At 39.4% G+C, this 21,571-nt stretch overlaps 1 protein-coding gene across 1 annotated transcript in view; it reads right to left on the bottom strand.

Moving 5' to 3' along the window:
• GLIS1 (GLIS family zinc finger 1) overlaps positions 1-21,571 on the bottom strand; it is a 207,064-nt gene that overhangs the window by 33,377 nt on the left and 152,116 nt on the right. The window contains exons 5-7 of the mRNA XM_049809178.1: positions 9,822-9,983; positions 6,259-6,369; positions 2,312-2,444 (exon numbers count right to left, since the gene is read on the bottom strand). Coding sequence (XP_049665135.1) covers positions 2,312-2,444; positions 6,259-6,369; positions 9,822-9,983 — 406 coding nt within the window. The remainder of the gene's footprint in view (positions 1-2,311; positions 2,445-6,258; positions 6,370-9,821; positions 9,984-21,571) is intronic.

The following is a 21,571-nucleotide window of genomic DNA, read 5'->3' as shown; positions in this document are numbered from 1 at the left end:
TGTATCAGCTCTTCCCTTGGTGCAGGGGAACTAGCACGAGGCATTTCTGTTTTCTAATCCCAGTTTACCATTGGATTTCTCTAAGCCTCAACAGAAACAAGCTAGGGTTTGTCTGGAAAGCTTGTACTGAGTTACTATATCAATTTAAAACATATTTAGTAATACCAAGTCAAGCCTCTCCTCCACAGTGGAATTGAAAGAGGATAAAGTGCATCTTAAATCAAGATAGATTAATTTAGCTCTAAGCTAAATAATTTTATGAATAATTTTGGATTTTAATAGCACTGAACATTTTCTAATATTGACCAAGTTTGAAAGTGAAGTCTTCAACAATGGCATCCCTGCCTTTTTCTGTCTCACCTCGGCTCTGCTCTGCAATCCCAAGACTTCCTCCTATGAGGAAAGGCTGAGAGAGTTGGGGTTGCTCAGCCTTAAGAAGAGAAGGCTCCAGGGAGACCTTATTGCGGCCTTTCAGTACTTAAAGGGGGCTTATAAGAAAGGCAGAGACAGACTTTTTAATAGGGCCTCTAGCAATAGGACAAGGGGTAATGGTTTTAAACTAAAAAGAGGGTAGATTCATACTAGATATAAGGAAGACATTTTTATGATGAGGGTGGTGAAGCACTGGAACAAGTTGCCCAGAGAGGCTATGGATGCCCCATCCCTGGAAACATTCAAGGTCAAGTTGGAAGGGGCTCTGAGTAACCTGATCTAGTTGAAGATGTCCCTGCTTCTTGCAGGGGGGTTGGACTAGGTGACCTCTAAAGGTCCCTTCCAACCCAAACCATTCTATGATTCAAACTGTCCTCTGCTCTTAGGCATAACATGTGATATACCAGACTCCACATTCCTGCCCAAAATTAGGAACAGACTGTCCAAAACTGCATTTAGTTTGCATTATTATTTAAACAATTATAGAACAAAAAAGTGATGAATATCTGTTACATCTTTTTCTGGAGATCCTCTCCAGACCATACAAAGTGCTAGATATAAAATGTTGCCATATATCCATCCCATTTCTAATAGCAGCTGCCATTAAAAAATGAATAAGATGTTGGGATGCGTCTGGAACGTGACAGAATGACATAAGAAAATGCAACAATGACAGCTTATAAATCAAGTGAATGGTGTAATATGGAACTTTGTGCGTAGTATTGGTTATCTCATCCCGAAATGAATATTACAGATTTAGAGAAGTTTCAAAGGCAGTAATATGAACTTCTTCAAAAGTAGGTTCCAACAAAGCAGAGCAAGTAAGAGTCTATGTGCATATTCTTCTCATTGAACGTCATCTAAAAGTTGGACATGCAAAATTAAGCAAGGAAAGTATTTTTTTGAAAAAGCGTAGGCTTTGCCACTCACTAATACATGATGTTGCTGAAGCCAAGAATAAAATAAAAAACAAAATTAGAAAAAGGGCTGAAGAGTTACACGGACAGAAAGAGATCTGAGAGTGAAAACAGCTAAGCAAAAGGTTCCCCACTCTAATCTCTAGAATCAGTGGAGGGATATGGGTGCCTTCACAGGGTGAGGCAGAATACAGTTAAACTGGCGGCCTTTGAGAGTTCCTCTTTCTCTCTGCTGGCTAAACCTGAGATTGCTACATCCCTGATTCAGGATCCTATGCTGAGGTTGTAAACCTATATCTTATTTTCAGCAGAAGGGAACGGAAGCATCTTTTTCTCTTCCTATAAAATGTATATAGAACAGTCCAAGGTCCCTGAAAGGGGCCAGCTCTTGTTCAAACCACAAGAAAGAAAGAAAAGACAGACAAGAAAGAATGAAAGAAAGATTAAATACTAGAAAATATAATTAAAACAACATGTTTGACATTTCAAATTCAAGCTTTTGCTCCATTCATACTTCACCATATTATCTGATAATCACATAGTGCATGATAATACACAGCCTCATCAACTTTGCTGCAGCTCCTGAAAAGCTGGAAAACCTTATTGTTGCATGCCTTTGTCTTTGCTAGAGCACTCCTTTGGCTTTAGCAAAGCTCATGCACCTGTGTTCTGCTGAAGCCAAGGCAAACTTTTTAAAAGAGAACAAATGGACAGAGGCTGACTTTCAGCAGGGCTGCTGCCCCCTTCACATGAAATTGGTAGAAGCTATTTGGCTGACTAGCTCTGAAAAAAAAAGTCAGGCCTTAGCAAACAACTCACAAAGTTATTTGATTTTATTTGGTGGCTTGGTGTTGGGTTATTTTTCATCTTCCATACTGGCAAATCAGACCCATAAGCTTTTCTGTTTTAAAACCTGTATTATATGACATATTTAGCACCATACTTATTAGAAGTATTCTTACCTGTAATTAAATCATGATGACCTACAGATCTACCACATTTCCCATCCAAAATGTGTTGTGAAGATGTGTGGAGTTGTTGTATAGCTAAGCATTCACTTAGTACATCTTGTTCGATATCAGTACATGAATTTAGCTACAAGAGGAGGATAAAACAAACATTTTATTTCAAATTAAACCAAATGACTTTGAATTAAATTCATATGTCTCTTTGCTTAAAGACTATGTATAGAAGGAAGGAACAAAATGTCATTCTTAGGAACTTGGTGTAATTAAGGATGCATCTATTATTTGGTATTCTTAATTAGAGATAATTTTGGTTTTCTTAAGCGCACAAGTATGCTAATCTTAAAGCAACAACAGTTTGCTTCAGAAAATAATGTGCCCTGTGTTTCTTCAAACCTTCCTGAGTAATTTAACTGCATATTTTCAGGTCTTCTGTAGTTTCTTGGGTTCTGTGGCAAAAGGATTGCATCACCTTGTAGCTGTGACACTTGGAAAGACATTTGATAGGGAAAGAAAAGCATTTGTGCTTATCAGATTAGAACTGGTGGAATAATACGCTGTCAGTAATGTGTAAGAGGTATCACCAATATGTCAGCTGCTCTCCATGTAAATTAAAGCTCTGGCAAAAGTGTCTGAAGCAAACTCTTGAAAACCACAATGTCGATCATATTAAAAACAGCAGGAGAGGAGAATTAAGAAAGAAAAGCATTTCTAATTCTCTTTCAAACATGCTGATGTTGCCAAGCTTTTGTCATAATATAGTGCTCACATTACACAAACAGCCATCATATTCTATAGCCATTAATAAATAGTTACTGTCTTTACATTTACAGTTTCGCATACCGATCTCCCCTGGGTTTGGTTATTCTAAATAAAAGGTCTAGGCAAACCTATTTAGAATTCTTCTATACAGCCATTTGTTGGTTGAAGATAAACATCTAACATTTGGATCACAAAGTGCATCTGCAGCCAATTAAACTACTACTAAATTAACAGCTAACTTTCTCCTATTTTGTTCTTGTAAAGCCTTGCAGAATAATCAAATATTACCACTGCATTCACCTTCTAGGGTTGAACTAAATATTCAGGATTCCTTTGATGTAAGTCTAAGCTCAGGCATTTTATTTTATACCAGAGATGGCACATTTTGGTAGCATATCTCAACCAAGACATGTGGGCAGAGCAGCCTGTTAATTTTTCTTTCTTGGCTAAGTCATTTCCACTCAGAACTCCTGGGATGCCGATACCAACAGACAACTGCCTTTGCTGAGTTATAACCAAAAATGAGCAAGTGAATATAAACAAATCTTTTCCCCTTTTTTTTCCAAAGTAGACTGTCATCATTTCAATAACACTGAGATTTACTTAGTTTTGAGAGGGGTTTTTTTCCTATAATATGTTTAAGTGAAATATTTGGGGGTTTTTATTATTTCTTTATGAGTCAGATTTGCTTTGGTCCCTTTTAAGAGAGCCTGATCAAAATGCACTTTAAATCTGCTACTTTTTCAGATGCCTTTTAAGTTCAAGGAAAAAAGACACAGGATCAAGTATTCATAAAGTTATCATGAATAAATGAGACAGGAAATCTGAGGATGATTCCAAACCACTGGAGGAGTGCAGATTTAGATTGGTCTACCAAATAAGGTGTGGGAGGCAAGGAACTAACATTATTTTAAGATAGACTTGATAAGTCTATGGGAGGGTATGTATATGCATGCAGGAAAATTCCTAGGAGATTAAAGAGATATGAAGCCCTGAATATTTGACATCTTGGTACATCCAAGCAGACTGAGTTTGCAATCTGCGTGTACTACATTTGTCCTGTATTGATTCTATGCTTAAGGACTCCCGTTGCTTGTGCGGGAAGTACTTTGTGCCCCTTAATGCAAAGTTTGGATTTAGGGTTTTTTCCTACCTTCCTCTGTAGAACTGATAATAGGTCTCAGCAGGTGACAGGGCATAACAGTGGGGACTGTTCCTTTGTCCAGATGTAAAGGATGTTAACATGTTAATGCATTCAGCCCAGTACACAGAACGGAACAGATGATACCCATGTTATTAGGAAATAATTCCCTCCTTCCTTCCCCCCAAGAAGTACATCAGCAACCACAGGAAGGAAAGATGGGGAGGTTCTCTCCTTTGGAATAGGGAGCGTGGTTGCTTTCCACAATCAGCTGAGAATTTCATATAACAAAATCTTCCTGTCGCAAAGATCTTGCTGTTGCAAAAGACTTTGGTGCCACAGTCATCCTCTTTCTGTGGCCAAATTACTGCTATGGCTTTCTGACTCTTATTCTCATTAAGACCTAAAGGTTGCTCTAAGGAAGCGTTGGGAATTTTGCAATCTGTGGTATGGGAGGCATGTGCACGGCACAGCCTGTGGAGCCTTCTAGAGAGCTGTAGTGAAACCACACAGCCTGATAATACAAAACTGGGCTTGAAAACTAGGCAGTCCTTTCCAGTCCTGCCAGGCTAAGTAAGAGTTCTGACTGGACCTGATATATGCAGAGACAACAGACTTGATTCTGTGGACATCTGGATGGGTGCTAGGCATGGATAGTGTTACTCCCAGGCACAAAGTTCAGCACGTAATGAGTGTTTCTTGACTGGCTATTTGAAGTAGTGTGCACAACTCTGGACACTGATGTTCTAGGAACTGTTGCTCAGATTGCATGCACCTGACACAGAGAAGGGTTACAGGAAGAACTGGGGGACAGACAACTGTCCTAGAGGAGGGGACCATAAGCTCAGATTGCTGAATCTAGCCAAGTGAAAAGTGGAGGGGATAAAATTCTGAGAAGCAGCGGGAGGGAAGGGGTGTAAGACAGGGGCATGGCTGACACAAGGACAAATCAGTATGAACTCATCACAGCTGTGCTCAAACAGGAGAATTAGGCCTTTTTGACATCCATCTCACTCTTTTGTCCATGGCTCATCCCAAATTTTGCAGCTAAGATCACCTGGCTTCTGCTATTGTCTCTTTTCTCCACATGTTCCTCTCTTTGCTGTCCAGTACTTCTAGTTCTTAACTTTGACATTTTTCCAAACTAGCTGCTCCCTAGCTCTATCTTGCCAGGCTGTCATTTCTGCTCTGTCCTTCATCCTTTAAACATGCCTTGCTGTCTCATCCGTGATGCTCTTGGCAGTGCCAAAGCAGCTAGGGGAAGATGTCATTGCTGCTTATTGAACTAACTGTAATTGCTTGCTAAGGCTTGCATTCCCTTCCACTCTGGGCCTGAAGTATGCTCATGGTCTGTCCCATCACAGACCAGCTCTGTGAGGTCCCAATCATCTTTTTACAAACTGTGTGTACAAATGTGTAATAAACAAGTCTCCGATCCTGGGCTGGTGCCTGTAAGCATCACCATTCAATAATGAGTTTAGGATTTAGCCCACAGAAACCAAAATACTGATTTGAATCTAATATGAGTGAAAACATAACTAGCAGTCTGGGTTTGGAATGATTTATAAATGCATTTAAAATACAGATGTGGTGGGAAAAGTGGGGTTTTCATTCTCATCTATTACAAGTGCTCCTTTCCTGACATTTCCATAATATCCTAGCTTAGTTTCATTTGTGTTTTAGATGATCTGCCAACATGTATTTACTAGCGGATTGCAGAGACTCAATGCATGGACTTTTATGTGAATGACAGCAGAATTTGGGCTTGTGTATGAAAGATGAACAGTAAAGAAATGCTTGGAGACAAAGTGTGGGGCAAACTGAAATTTACAGGGTGGTAGCCTTTAAAGTGTGAAACTATAAAGTGGGCTGGTTAACAATAGTGATTAAAAACCAACAGGAAAATTAGCTCACCTGAAGTTTTCTTCTAGCAATATTGCAGAAGAACTCTGATTTGAAAATATATGAACTAAAGGTAAATTAAAAATAACTATATTGAGGAGATCTGGAGATGTGTCACTTTTTGCCTAGTGGGTCTTACCTTCTTACGCACCTGTTGTTCTTTGGCTGAATGAGCTTTCACATGTTTGCGCAGAGAGCTGGGGTCGGTGTAGCGTTTGGAGCAGCCAGGAATCTGACAGGCATAGGGTTTCTGTAAATGTGAGAAAAGGGAAAAGATTTCATATTCCTCTGCATCTCTACAATCAGCATACAGAGCGCTGAAGGACGGCCGTTTCTGTGAAACACAGTGTTAAGCCCATGCTGTTTGGTCTGTTTGCTGCTTCCAAATTTGCTCTGTCTCCTCTAGGTACACAAGCCAGACATGATGCAAACAGAAGAACTGCAATGATAGCTCTGACTTTGCACTCCATGCAAGCACTGAGAGCATCTGACACAACTATACTCTGGCACGTTGGATATTGATTACTGGGCTGAATTAAATGCTAATGAGATGTAACTGGATGGGTTTTGAGAGCATTACTTTTTTTCTAGCCTTTACAGTAGACAGAATGATGAGATCACCTAGTATAATTATAAATGTAGAAGCTCTGATTTCGAGTTCTGATTTACATAGTTTTTACATCGACTGTTCCATATGCAGCAAAGCAAAACTTGTGGTATAGCACACATTTGTTTTCCTTCATACCTTGTTCCTATTTTGAATAACAGCAGCAATATGTTTCTTTTTGTAACTCCTAACCAAACAACCTGCATCAAACATTAACATCTGAGCAAATCAGTACAGAAGGAAAAATACTCCATTGTTGATTTTGTCGGGAAGACCTTTCCAGCTGATTTTGGCTGTGGCAGAGCTTGCCGCTTCTGTGGCACAGCATGAGCCCTATCTCCTGGGAACACCATCTGAGTGTGGGCAGGCAGTTCCAGGGCTCTCTTCTCACAGGAAAATAAAAAAATAAATAAGTAAGGGTGCTCCAATTTAAGCACTGATTCTGGAGTACCAATGACTGAAAGCCTCACTGAGTTCTTCTCTTGGTTTATGCCTACTCCCAACAAATGAAACACTATCTCTCTGTTACAGCACAACCTCCAAATGAATGTGCAATTACCAAGTTGAACAAACAGGCTCTGGCACTTGTTATTAAGTAACATAATTAAGTAACATTGACTTAAGTGATAGCAAAATAGTCAAAGCTCACAAAGTTTTGAAGTTGAGCAGAACATTCATTTTTTCTCTGTTTTCTTGCCTCATCTGTCAACATTACCTTAGTTTCTCACTTGGACTAGTAAGTCCTTTTGGTGTCTTCCCAAAGGTAGAAAACTGGTTTGTCATGACCTCAGTGTCACATTCTTTAATCCCTTTCGTTTCAGAAAGAGGATGCACAAAAGGGAAAAAAACCCACCAGTTTTGGGAGAAGTGACTGTGAGGTCCTTTAAACAAGTTGCTCTGCTTCTGGAGGAGTGATGACATGCCCTTTTTACCACAAAGGACAGATACGTTCCCTTTGTTCTGTTTCTACTGAGGAGAAGGACCTACTTCCAGATGATTTAGCAGAGATTCAATCAAACTAGCAGACACCAGTAAGTCTCTGAAATGATTTACAGATTGTCCTTTTGGAGAAGATAAATGATGGAGTGACCTACATTGAAAAGCTTTAAAACCAATTCCAAATGCACTCAATAAGGAATAAGCAGTCTATATAAACCCCTTTTCTTTGTAAGTACCTCCAGAGGATAAGTATTGCTGCTCTGTCCAGCCAGCAGGAAATTTCTGAAGGAATAATAGAATCATTCACCAATTCATGACCTTACAGGCTAACACAGCACCTACCCAGAAAGTTACAGGGCAAAGCAGATTTATTGAGAGTGTCTGGAACACAGAGAACTGACACCAGAGGAAAAACTATGGAAAACTTTAACAAATCCCTCAGCAGAAAAACTAGCAGAGTATTTTTCAAATCATTGATGTCATTCAAATTAGTGATAGAATCATTCAACTTAGTGATAGGGAAACTAGACGAAAATCTGACTACCCTTAAAAAGGTTCATGGCTATTTGTTTTGACATTCCAAGCAGTTACTTTGTCCACTGAGCTAATGCAATGTGCAGTCTTTACAGTAGCACCACCCTGTAGCTCTTATTTTTCACATTCATGTAAGCATACAACACACTAAGCTAAACCATCGGACTTCAATTAAACCAGGTTAAGTAGAAGTTAGTTACTGTGTTGTAGGACTACAGAAACAGTTTTAAAGAACCGGCAACAGAATAGCATGGATAATGGTTTTAGACATTTAAGAAAGTTAGTAGAAAATGATTACTGTACCTTTTTCCTGATTTATGAGCATTTCAGATAATAAAGACAGAGATAAAGAGAGAAGAAAAGAAAATAGAAAGTTAAGAGATTTGTCTTCAATAATGTACAGATCAACAGATATAAGAATTTTTGCTTATTTTGGTAACCATTTGAATTCTCTTTCAAAACTAATAAATGGCATTCCATTTGTGACATTGGCTAATAAAAAATTAAATTTATTAGATTCAAGCAGTTACATTTCAAAACTGTGCACCCAATTTAGTATATCCACTTTCAAAAGAGACGCATTTTAGAACTAATTACAAATTCAAATATCTCAGGTTGACTTTCAAATAAATAAAACATTGTTATTGTAAGTGTGCTTTGGTTTGGAAAATGTGACTGACTCGCTTCTCTTACTTGTTTGTTTTTGCAAGGCATAATGTACATTAGACATTCCTTAATGCTGCACTGTCTGAAATGTGTAACTGCTTAAAAAGTAAATATCAATTAAACTCAAAAGTTCTGCCCCATAAATGCTTGGCCAAACGTTAAACCATATATTCACTTTTTTGAAAAAGACAAAGGAACAACTCTGCCAGTTATTCTTTACAAGCTTTATGCTGAGGACTTAACTGGTCTACAAAGTTGTCTGATTACCTTCTTTCCCCATAATATGGTGATTTAATTTTATCAGAGCCTAAGACACTAGACAGGCTCCCATCTTCTCTGCAAGACAAGTGAGAAGACTTGTAGAGTTGAGCCAGAATCTACCAACTGTACATAAGAAAAGAATTTGTTTCTTGCAGTTAATTCTGATGGTGGGTACTTAACAAATTTCATCTAGTTATAAGACAGATGTATTTTTACCTTTACAAAATCATGTCCAAAACTGAGATGCATTTACCTTCCACTGAGATGTCTGAAGTGCTTTTGCATTCATTCAGAACAGACTTCACTGAAGCAACACAGGATGAGAAGCGAGACAATGACACACATTTAGTACAGCAGCAATGACTCAGCTTTCACTCATACTATACCTTATTCTACTGCTGCCTCCTCTTACTGGAACAGGAACAATGGGAGAGTTTGCTGAGTAAGTTATTCCTGAGTAACCTATTCTTGAGTAACTTATTCCTCAGTATGAGTTAGACAGCTGAATTTGCCTTTCTGCAAGCAAGACTTTTTCATTTCTCAAAGCACATACAATTCAAAACAAAAGTGCAGTTGCCTGTAGCTGAGTTTTCTGAGACGCTCCTCATGAAAAGTCACCCTCCAGTTGCAGAACAGATTGTGTACAAGGACCATTGGAAAACTCAGTGCAACTTCCAGTATGAAATCATGCTTACGGTATCCAGGTGTGTTCGCTGATGCTTTGCCCGGTCGCTGGAGTTGCTGAAAGCTTTCTGGCAGCCAGGATGCTGACACAGGTATGGCTTCTCCCCAGTATGACTCCGGAGGTGAATCTTAAGGTTCTCAAGCCTAGAAAATGCCTTGTTGCACCCTTCAAACTGAAAAACGTCATAAAAAATCGTTGTAAAGTACTACTAAATAAGCCATGTGCAGCCACAATGAGAACAGCGTAAGATTCAAGTTGGACATGCAATAAATCAACCAACATTCAAACATCTGTTGAAATTTATGGATGAAACACAACATTTTGTGCTGTTCGTTTAATCTGTCACTGAAGACATGGTGTGTAGCTCAATAATAATACAAGAGTTATAAATATCTCACACGTTCTGTCCGAAGTACTGAATGCTTAAAGACATGGTGTCAGAACTGAAAATTTAAAGAAAGAACAAGTGTTCTGAAGAGTTCTCTTAGATGTTAGTTGGCACAGGAACACTGTGGGCAATAACAATTAGCTGTTACAGGCAGAGAGCAAGAGAAGCTATTTGTGGCAGGTAAGAACCTGGTTTCAGATGTCTGAAATACTATACACTGGAGCAGATGAGCACGGACTATTACAAGAAGACCTGATCCATTTGAAGATCAGTCCAAAGGAGCTCTGCTGTTATTCTGCACCCTTTTCTTTACTAGCCGTATCATTCAGATCTGTTCTCAGCATTTATACAATCAGTAACCTGAGCAATTCTGACTTTTTAAGCACCCGTTTCATTAGAGAACTCAGTAATAAAACGCTGCATAGCATTCATAACGGAAGTCATTGTTTCAAATTAAATCTGAATAAATAAATAATTAACATTTCCAGCTACCAGGCCAAGGGAAGGGTGTTTTGCACTGCTCACTGGTAAGTTTCAGTGTTAGAGACAACAGGTGACTGTCTCTAAGATGGGCTTTGAGAACTAACTCAGGTGAGCTCAAGGACATGCATATGCACATTCATGCACCAGCAAACCCATCAAATGCACTCAGATACTTACGCACGTGCACAAATACTTCTATGCACACATACTCACATGTGGTGGTGTGCATATACTTTGCCCACTCTGCATTGCAGCTTCATGGCACTGCAGATCTTCTAGCGTCTACATAGATAAAACCCTGGCTCCTCTACGATTTGAGATCTCAAAGAATGTATTTGAGAAACACAACCCAATTCACCTTCATATCAACACTAACAATTCTGAAAGAAGGTATGTGTGTCTTAAAGCCACTATTTTTGGAAGCCAGATTTTTCTGTACAATACTTGCTCATAACGGGTGAAATCCTGACCCTCACAAAATTACTAAGTGTTTTGTCACTTCCTTCTGCTGAGTCAGGATTTTGTGCAGCAGCTTTCCATTCACTACCTGTGGTTCCTCAGATGGCACCACAGAAGTTGCAGTCTTGCCAATCCCTGTCACATTCCATTTGTTATGCATACACCTCTTATATACATTGGTGCGTGCAAACTTCTGACTCAGCTGTTGCATCAGCTCTGCATTGCAGGCAGAGGGACAGGGAGAGTAGATGCAGATGGAGCCTAGAAGATGCTGTAAACTGGAGGCACCTGGTCTCCTGGTGCCTGACAAAGGCAATTTTAACTCCTGATGGACAAAGGGCCATCACATCCTGCTCAGACTAGTGTGTTTTAAGCATCTCAACACAGTGAACAAAGTGATCTGGATTCTCAAGCTAGCACTTCATTTTGCAGGCCGTCTTCTGCCTTTGGATGTGGATTGGCTCCGCACACTACAAATTAAGCACACCAATGCACTCCAACACACAGGCACCCACACAGAGGGTTTCCTGGCAGACTGCAAATTTCTGCCTTTCCCCGCCGCTCATACATGAAAGGATCACTATGGCTTTTACTGCCCTAAATATTTCACTCCCTGGGCAGATATTTAATCTGTCTAAATGGCATATTTGAGTCTATGTGTGCAGACAACTATCTGATACGTACATATTTCCGCCTTTCCCCATCACAACTATCATGATAGATCCACAGAATTACCTGGAGACGTGCAGTCTACAGCTTCAGAAGTTTGTTTGGCCTTTCTGAACACTTCTGCTGGTGCAGGGAGGCGGGGGGAGTTTTGAAAGTGACCAAGCCACCAAGGCTTAAAAAGAAACAAACTTTCTTCTTAATCACCACTAGAAATCTGGCAAGGATTCAGAACGAAGCAATCCGAAATGTGCAAATATGCTGAAGTCCATGAAAAATAAAGCCGAGTTTGGCAAATCCACAGTTCTCATAAGACATTCCTTAAAGCCAGTCCCAGTCTCTGGCAAATGGAGTTAATGTTCTGAGGTCCTAAAGATCACTTGTTTCCACTTTGTTCCCCAGCTTCCTCTCCTGCCTTCTCCTCAGTCTCCTTTGATTAGTGTTGTGTCCACAGTGTTGTATCACCCGCCTCGAACTAATATACTTTTCATTTTCAGTTCAATGGACCAGCTCTTTGCAGTTTTAGTCACGAATATCTAACCACGAGGCAGGGTGAGAATCGGACCCAGAGTCTACAAACTTATTTTGCAGCCCAGCTCTGCAACCTCATTCACCTGAATCCCAGGTGAGCAGCAAACCAAGATTTTCCCTTCAGTTGTTCATGCTATCCTCCCATGCGTGCCATTCCTTCCCTCCTACCTGAGCGGACCCTCCCCTGACTCTGTCACGAGTCCTTTCTACATGCTCCACTCCCCTCCCGAAAGGAGTTTCTGGTTCTCACATACAGGCATGAAAAAACCTAGCCCAGAAGGACATTATATAACAACGCTCCTTGTTATGGGGTCTTTGGGACCCTTTATACCCCATGGGCACCAGAATCACTACAGTGACCCACCTTCTTGTCTCCATGTTGTCTCAGGCCTGAAAGACCTGTGAGGTCACACAAGTCATTTCTCAGCTATTCAGTCACGAATGGAGGATCTTGACCCTCAGAATGTTTTTCTAATGGATTACCAGTCTTCAACTCCATATCTACAGCCTAATGCAAAGTAGGAAAGTATGCAGAGTAATCCAAACTAATTAAAGGTCCAGCTCCATTCTCATTGATGTCAGTAGCAAAAATTCCAATAGCAAATGTCCTAAAACATCTAAACACAAGCTAATTTAAAACACATGAAAGCACATATGTTTAAGAGTTTGCTGGATCGAGACTTCAGGAAGAGAAGGAACAGGCCCTACCATAAATGCTCAGAGCTACAAACAAATATGAGTTTATTATCCTTTTACTGTGGTCAACGGCCTTTTTTTGGTACTAACATATAATCCAAGGGTCTAATGCCTTCAGCAGTCAGGTTCCTCCCTTACCACATATGCCTGGACTTTAAGGGCTTTTCTTATTTATATTATTATTTCCTAATTTATATTATTTATACTATCCAGCTCTATTAAGCTGGATAACAGACAGGGGGACAGTCCCAATGCTGTGATAAATTCAGTCTAAACATGTTAAGGTGGGAGAATACACCAGCAAAGAGAATGATACGACTCCAGTGGTCATATTTTCAAGGAAGGCAGGGTTGCTAAAGGTAGGGTTGGCTAAACAGGAAGAAAATCAATGGAAAAGGAGCAGGGGCAAGAACCTTGCTGGCAAGCGATGAGAAGAGGGGAAGGTGATGTACAAAGGTGAAAGGCCTGAGAGGGAGGGAGGAAAGGAGTTGGTGCAAAGAGGCGAGAAGTACGGGGCTAAGAGAATCCACGCAGAGCTGCAGAAAGGTCTCTACTTTGAAGGACTCCAGGAAAACCTATTTCAACTCCATTATTTCTCGCTGGATCTGCTGACTGTGTGCCTTGCAGTTTTTCCCTACAAGTCCACATGAGGAAACAGCACTGCTTCCCTATAGTGGAAGTGTCTCACCTGTGCAGTTGTACAAGGACAAGATAACTTCAACTGGGTTGCTGAAGAAACTGGTTTTGCATGACTTTGTAAGGTAATTCTTGGGCTTCATTGCTACTCACCAACACTTTTAACCCGTCCACCTACCCTTGCTACTTGGAGTGTATTTATGTTTATATACACACTAAATAAAACTACTGGAGAAATGGGGTGCTCATTTTCCTTTTCAAATAACCTCCAGGAAGGTCCATCAATCCCACAAGTGTCTCAGCTTCAACTACAAAGAACAAATGTTCAATTTCCAAAAGGCTTTAGGATGGTAAGAGCTATTTGATCAACTGAGAAGGCTACTTAACAGTATCTCCCAGGCATCTGGCCCCAATCTGTCACTGCTTAATCCTACAATCTTAAACATTTTGTTGACGTTTGATGCCTGGGATAACTGTAACAAACGCTGCATGATCCTCAAAGTCTGTAAATGTCAACAGAGCTCTTAAACAAGTTCATCAATAAAAATAATAATTATATTGCAATTACTACTTTTGTCTTTATTGTGAGATTGTTAATGTGTGCTTCAGACACTGCTATGCTACACACATCTGAGCACAGACACAAAACAATGCCACATGATTACAGTAAATAGCATGATGCAATTATTGGATTTTATAACTACTGCTGCTTTAGAATAGGGCTTCTACCAGGAAAAAATATGTTGTAGAAATTTACGGGACTAAATTAGTTCATGACCATATGGAAATATATATGTTATCTTTATTTTACACTAAAAACTCACTGGAGTGTAACTACTCCAATATCTTGCATTTAAAAGGCATATTTATGAAAACACTAAATTATCTTACAGTAATCTAAACACATTACAATTTTCGTTTAAAAAAAACCAATTTAATCTAATAACTGTAACTGCTTAAAATGTTTTTTCTTTGCTTCCACATTATATTTCGAATGCACCTGAGAATGTTGCCATACAGAAATAACAGCATATTCCCAAGAGGGTTTATATTATCAAATGTTTACCATTTTCATAAGCACATTTAATCACAGTCATGTCTAGAATATCTGTCAGTGGTACAGATCAGAAGAAATAAACTATAAACTAAACAGCTCAGACCATAAGGTAAAGCAATAACTGACATTTTCTTAGGAAATGAGTTATGACTGAAAAAGAGAAGCCTTCACAGTCATAGTGCTAAATAGGTCCAGTGTGCCATTAGAGAAAGCTCATTAATATACACCTCTGCTCTCTGCTGCAAGATCAGTTAAACAAGCTGCCTTTTATTTATAGACCTAAAAGGGACAGAGCAGGTCATATTGGCTGCTGACATCTCAGACAGCCTACAGATGGAAAACCCAAAACATTTCATTCCAAAGCATTTAATACTATCAATAGGAAATCTTATGTCTGGTCAAAACATCTAGAAGTCTTATGAACATTGTGAAATGGTCTTTCTTCCCAACTGATTACAAAATTGGGAAAATTTTATTGAAAAACACGTTATGAGAAAAAGGATCCTGTGAGGATATGTATTCCTTCTGGAGGGGAGGAAATAGTCAGACCGCTCTTTAAACAGCATCAATGTTTTATAGCACACTGAGCCTAATGTTGGGGACATGGCAGGAGGCATACGAGGCTCCAAACTGTTATGAATGTCAGTAACTTAAGCACATGAGTTGTTCCACCCAACACAAGAATCAAATACCTGATTTGGTTCTTTGTTTTTTCTAGCTAACTCCTGATTGGATTAATTTTTAAGTCTCTGTTGTAGCCAAAACGTAAAGCCCTGATCCTGCAAATACTTGCGCATGAGTAACATGACTCATGCAAGGAGTTTTATTAAACTCAACATAACTATTTGTGTACATAAAAAGCAACCCATAGGACTGAGCTCTCAACCTCCTAAAGAATCCCAGTTCATATAGCTAGATTTAAACTTATAGATTTAAATCGTTAGAAGCTGCTTTTTTCCCTTTGTGGTAACAAAATAATGCGAGATACCTGGAACAGAAAAAGGACTTGCCAAGTTCTATGGGGGTTTTTTTGAAATCTGAACAATTTATGTTTGCAAAGTGACACTTCTACATGGTATTTCATTTGAGTCCTGGGAAAAATTGCTTGTACTTGTTTTATTATTTGCATTACAAAAAAGCATTTAGGGCTTTAGCCAGACTATTGTACAATGTCTGGTGTGTAGGAGAAGAAAAGGTTAAAAGGTTCAGAACAGGAAAAAGAAAAAAAAATCTAGAAAAGTAAGCCACAGTATAAATGCTATACATCTTTCATGTTGTTGGGTTTTAGGGTAATTACAGCCAACCATCTGACATCAACACACTGTACACCAGCAGTTCATTTTTCTTTATGCTGTTTGACGGGTTGCGTACTTCCTAATTAACATGAAACTGGGAAATACTAATACACTGAAAATCTTGGAGGAGGTGTTTGATCAACATACGTCACTGAACTAAACAAGACTTTGGGCTGTCTCTTTTATTTTAATTTTATGAATTTTATAAGCCCCTAAGTCCACATTCCTGAACCCCCCTCTGGCAGTACCGGGAGTTATGGGTGCGTGAGGAATGCAGACCTGGCCCACGCAAGGCGTAACAACAGACTCATTTAAGTCATGAGGCTTTCAACAGCAACCAGGTCTGATTCTGCATGTGAGGTGATTTCCACACACAAATAGACTTCTCTGACTGCAAAATCCAACCACCTGCCTGCCAACATCCCCTGAGATGGGATTCCTCCGCTCTCACTGTACTGTCTAAAAAAAATGAACAGCCTCGTTGTTTGAGCTCCCCAAGTCCCTGGGGAAGGGCAGGTCTGCCCAGCATGAGGTCAGCAGCTAAGAGTTCAGCGGGATGCATCCTGCTCGGTAGGTGCCTGTCCCTCTCCCCTGACTGCAGAGGCAGCCTAGATTTGGCTTCTGGGTTTTGCTTTTTAAAGATAGTTTTACCTGTGTTCCTGAGTATATCTGGCATTCTCTCAAGGTCTGCTGTCTACCGAGTGCAGAAGACCAGTTTATCAGGACAGGCACCGAGTCTTAGCCCATCTCTAAGTAGCACTGGCATGTTTTGGCTCTCAAAGGTCTTGCTCATGTAATTGTAAATTATCATCTGTCAAGAAAGGGGTGAATGTTGTTCAAAGCACTGAAATATTCATAGATTTACTTCTTCTAGGGCCAGTAGGTCAAGCACTTCAGTGAGCAAACAGCTTTCCATACGTTTTCCAGCAAACCCCCAAATATCTGAGAAACTATCAGAGCATCCCATTATTTTCACAAGACCCCATTGCTAGTCTTAAAATTCTTTTTAGTATTCCTTCTTTAATCAAGTAGAAGGATAAACAATTGTCAAAACAGGGGTACTTGCATTTATTTGCTTCAACATATGAGAATGAACCACGAAAGTTGGGGATATCTTACTATCAGCAGCATGACAGCCACAGATTTTGCCATAAGGTTTTGCTAAATATGTCATTTGGAAACCAAACAATTTTCTCAAACCTCATTACAGTTGGACTGAATGCAGTATTATGGCTTGCAGGCAAAAATAACATTGAGTGGAGCAACATTTTAAAAAACAAAATGCAAAATTCATATGGTCATGTAATAAGCAAAGAAGACACCCCTCCCAAAATCTATATGTCAGTCCCTTTATTTCCTCACATGTAATTGGGAAACTATTATTTATTCGGGATTTTTTGAATAGCTAGCAAGCTATGTGAAATTAAAGGACAACACACAATCCAAGATTTGGTGCTCCAATATCTGAAGCCAGATCTGCTTGTTTTGGGGACAAAATTAAGATTGAACAAAATCAATTAAAAAGCCTCTCCAGCTGTGCCAGCAAAGAACACAAATAAAATTAAAATGCTTCCTTCCAGTTCTTTTACTTTTTTTTTTTTTTTTTTTTTTTTTTAGCAAAAAAATAATTTACTACATGTACTTCAAAAACTTGTTCCTCTGGATCAGTAAGTCATTGTCTTACCTCACTTTCCAAGGAAACATTTCAATTCCAGTTTGCAACTAACGTATCACCTATTTCCACCTATCAGCTGAAACTTTACTGAAATTCTTTCCTACACTCTTGCCTACATCTTTGTATTCTGGTCCACATTTTAGTCACATCTTTAAATAACAGACTGTGCTTTTGGTCTGGGAGGCCAGTTACACCGCAAACAGTTTTGTACAGAATGCATTTCACTGACATGCAAGATGGAATAGGTGCTCATTATTTACTTATAGGTATAAGAGTTTGCAAGTTTGCAGTGAAGAATTAATTTGCTTAAGATAATGAATGCAGCCCCAGGACACAGGGATAATCCATTATGGTCTATGTGGACTAACCAGTTGGGAAGAAGGGGATAAAAAAAAAAAAGAGAGAGAATTAAAGAGAGAACAACAGCAAGAAGGAAAAAAAAGTCATTACAAAAAGAAAAAAAACCCCCAAACTTATGGCTGATTAGCATAGCGTAGCATCTTAAAAGGCCAAAATACCACATGTGTGGCATGTTACAAAAGAAGATTAAAATAAAGGAAAAAATATCCAGAGAACCATGAAGTCTCAAAACATCTGGAGTTTTATAGTAACAAGGAGGAAAAAATCAAAAACATAATTGAAAAAAGTCCACTGCGATACATTATTGTACAATGAAGCTTAATGGAATTGAAAGGAGAAGAGATGAAAAGGCAAAATAGGGGGGGTTGGGAAATAAAAGAAACAAGAAAAGGCATTTATATTTTAAAGATGTCACTGAGGGTTTTTATCCCAGTTATTAAAAATTACACACCCTGCTTCTGTAAGCTGTTCCTGTAATGTGTTGAGCGCTCTCTTTCAGCGTAAGACATTCATGCATGCTGGGGAATTTATCAACCCTTTTGTACCCGGTGTAGGGGCACTTTTCACTCCTGATTCTTTGAGAGACATCTGCAAAGAGAATGGCAGAGAAACTGCCTGTCCTGGTTTGCATTCTGAATCCAATGGGAGATTTGAAGAGAGGCAGGACAAACATGTAAATTAAAAATGTTTGCTAAAAACAATGCACATATTCAGGAATTAAGCAAACAATCTTAAGCTGTTATATTGGCATCAGACACTAGAATCAACTGTAATTGAAATACTCAGAATGTATTCACTAACAAACATTTATATGGAAAAGCAAAATGAAAAACTTCCCTCTTTTTTCATATTTTTCTCTTTTTTTAATGAGCCAGTAAAGAGAAAGATCCACACATAGTCCAGTCTGCCTTTGTAACATGCCAACAGTGTGTCTATAAACAGGAAAGGTTTCCAATGCACCACAGTCATGAACATCCTGGATTAGGTCTGTGCTGTCTGTCCCCAGTCACAGGAAGATTTGAGACAAGCATGTGCCAGATCCCGTCTGTAACAAATATGGTGTAATCTAGCAACAGTGAGTGTCCATCCTAACTTCCCAGTCAACCCCCAGACTACTTTTTTTTTTTTAATCCTGGGAAACCCAGCTCATATCTTTGTCCACACCAATAAATAAATGTTTTCCAGTCATAGCTTGTCACATGTCATTGCAGCTAACAAAGTGGCTCCTGTCCTTGGCAGATCAAACAGAGGAGGATCCTGTGGGTGAAAACTGATCTACAGTTGGAAATTTCTGGCTACAGCTAACTAAACTAGTCAACCACAACCAAATTCTTAGAGCAGATGAAAATTACAGCAAGGTAACTCTCCACCCACCTATGTGGTTTTTGTTGCAGATACAACTTTTTGTATATTATTCAAGATAGATCATTAATTTTCCTCACAAAATCTGTTTCAGAAAGTGGATAGCTTTATTGCTAGGTTTCTCCTCTTTTTAGATAGGGTGGTGGGTTTTTTCCTAAAAGGCACTGTCCTTCTCATACTCTACCTGTATTCATTTCCGCATGCACATAATGGAGCTTTTCTATCAGACTGTTGTTTCTAAAGATGAATTAAGAAGAATAAAGTTTCCCTGCAAATTAACAATAAGCTGCATGAAATTTTCAACACTGGATGAATCTTTGCACAAAGTGGTAAGGAGGACACACAAATCTCTCCAAGGTTCTCCTTGGCAAGGGAGTAGACGAGTTGGTAGGATTTTCCATGCTCAGATAGGCTCCTGCTCTTTTCTATGCCATCCTGGGCCAAATTGAATATCCATAAATGAAGACTGGGGTTCAACCTGTAATCCAAGGCAGGCAAGGGATCTGCTAAGACGTATGTGATTATGTCCAACACTTCCTCGCATATGCAGAGCTGAGCTCTGGCAAAGAGCCCTACAAGAGCTGCTGGTGAACCACCAGGAAAGAGAGAATGTGCAATGTGGTGGGAGCTTGTTATCATCTCCAGGTTGGTTATTTTATTCTGCTTTCTCTTGTGTCCTGGTTGTGGAGCAGAACCTCAAGAGACATGGCTCCCTCCTTCGCCCGCTGACCTGTTCCAGCCACACTACCTCAGAATCTCACAGGGTGACTTTACACTGGGAGAGCTAGAGGGTAACAACATGGAGAAGAATAGTCTTCTCTTTCTGAGAGAATAGGCTCTCTTCCCTACAAATGAGGAACTTCTCATTTTAGCCAAAGTCATTAATTTTAGTCTTGCAGTGTATTCATTTCATCTTGCTTGGCCATGTTCATTACTCGAAGGAAAATCTGTGAGATGTATTGCTAGGAAAATGGCTTCAAGAGCTCACCTGTTTTCAAGCAAGTCAGTTTTCTGGCTTTGCCAATCAAAGCAGTGCCTAGGCTTGGTTAGGCACTGCATTGTTGGAAGAGCCATGTTTTAGAGCTTGGAAACACAATTCTCTTCTTGCACTTTGTAAATGACTACCATACTTCATCTGAGCTGCAGCAATGGTCCATACATAAGTTCCTTCTCTCTGGTAAATCCAATATAATCTGATGCCTTCTTTTAGATGCTGAGCTCACTCCCATTACCTCACACTTCCATACCCTAAGTGCATGTGCTTCAACAGTTACAATGGCTGATGCACACCAACCTGTGAATCGATTATATTAGATTCTGTACCTAAGCTTCCAAAAGAGATGTTAAATCAAGATTTTGGTAACAAACACCCCAAAAACCATCGCTACTTTTCACTCACGGTGACTTATTGCATCCTAGCACACTGAACTAGTGTGGGTAGTTACGATCTTCACCAAACCCTGCTCCAGTTTTAAGTGGTAGAATTGCCTTCTAAAGTCTATTGTGAAGATGAGTTCTCTGCTGAAGAGCAGACGGGGTGGCAGCAGTGCCAGGTCCCTTCATTCTCTATAGCACTGTGGGATCCTTTGGATAAAAGGCAGTATAGCAATGTTCTTTTCTGAATAGCACTTAATGTTTTCCCACAGTCTTATTGTTTACAGGGAGTTTAGCAAGTCACTCCACTAATTTAAAATAGATTGTATCCCACATGGGTGGATAACAATAACACATATTGGTGAATCATATGGCTTTCAAATGATATGTATGAAAAAGAAGCGCTACACATATTGTCTGAAATTTTATTGTGTGAAACCACAGCACTTAGCTCCCTACCAGCTGTGTCAACAATTCAGTGTAATAAACTAATACAATTGTAGAATAACAGCAAGGTTAGTTCTGAAAAATGAAAAGCCAAGATTAAAAATAATGGAACAAGAAAATGTAAATGAATACAGATGAACACCGTTTCAGGTGGGAATAACCAGCCTTGCAAATGATGTGACCTCATGAAATTTAGACTCCATGGTTATAGGCTGCCATCTAAAAGCCTAAGAGGAAAAGGTATTATATGGATGAAATTATTTTTAAAAGGGAAGAAGAGCAGGTTTTTATATCTGAGGAAACCGATGTGTTAGAATTAGACTGTACAACC

This window comes from Accipiter gentilis, chromosome 8, assembly GCF_929443795.1.
Source record: "Accipiter gentilis chromosome 8, bAccGen1.1, whole genome shotgun sequence".
Lineage (NCBI taxonomy): Eukaryota > Metazoa > Chordata > Aves > Accipitriformes > Accipitridae > Astur > Astur gentilis.
The sequence above is the reverse complement of the archived record's forward strand: the minus strand, read 5'-3'. Positions and strand labels throughout refer to the sequence as shown.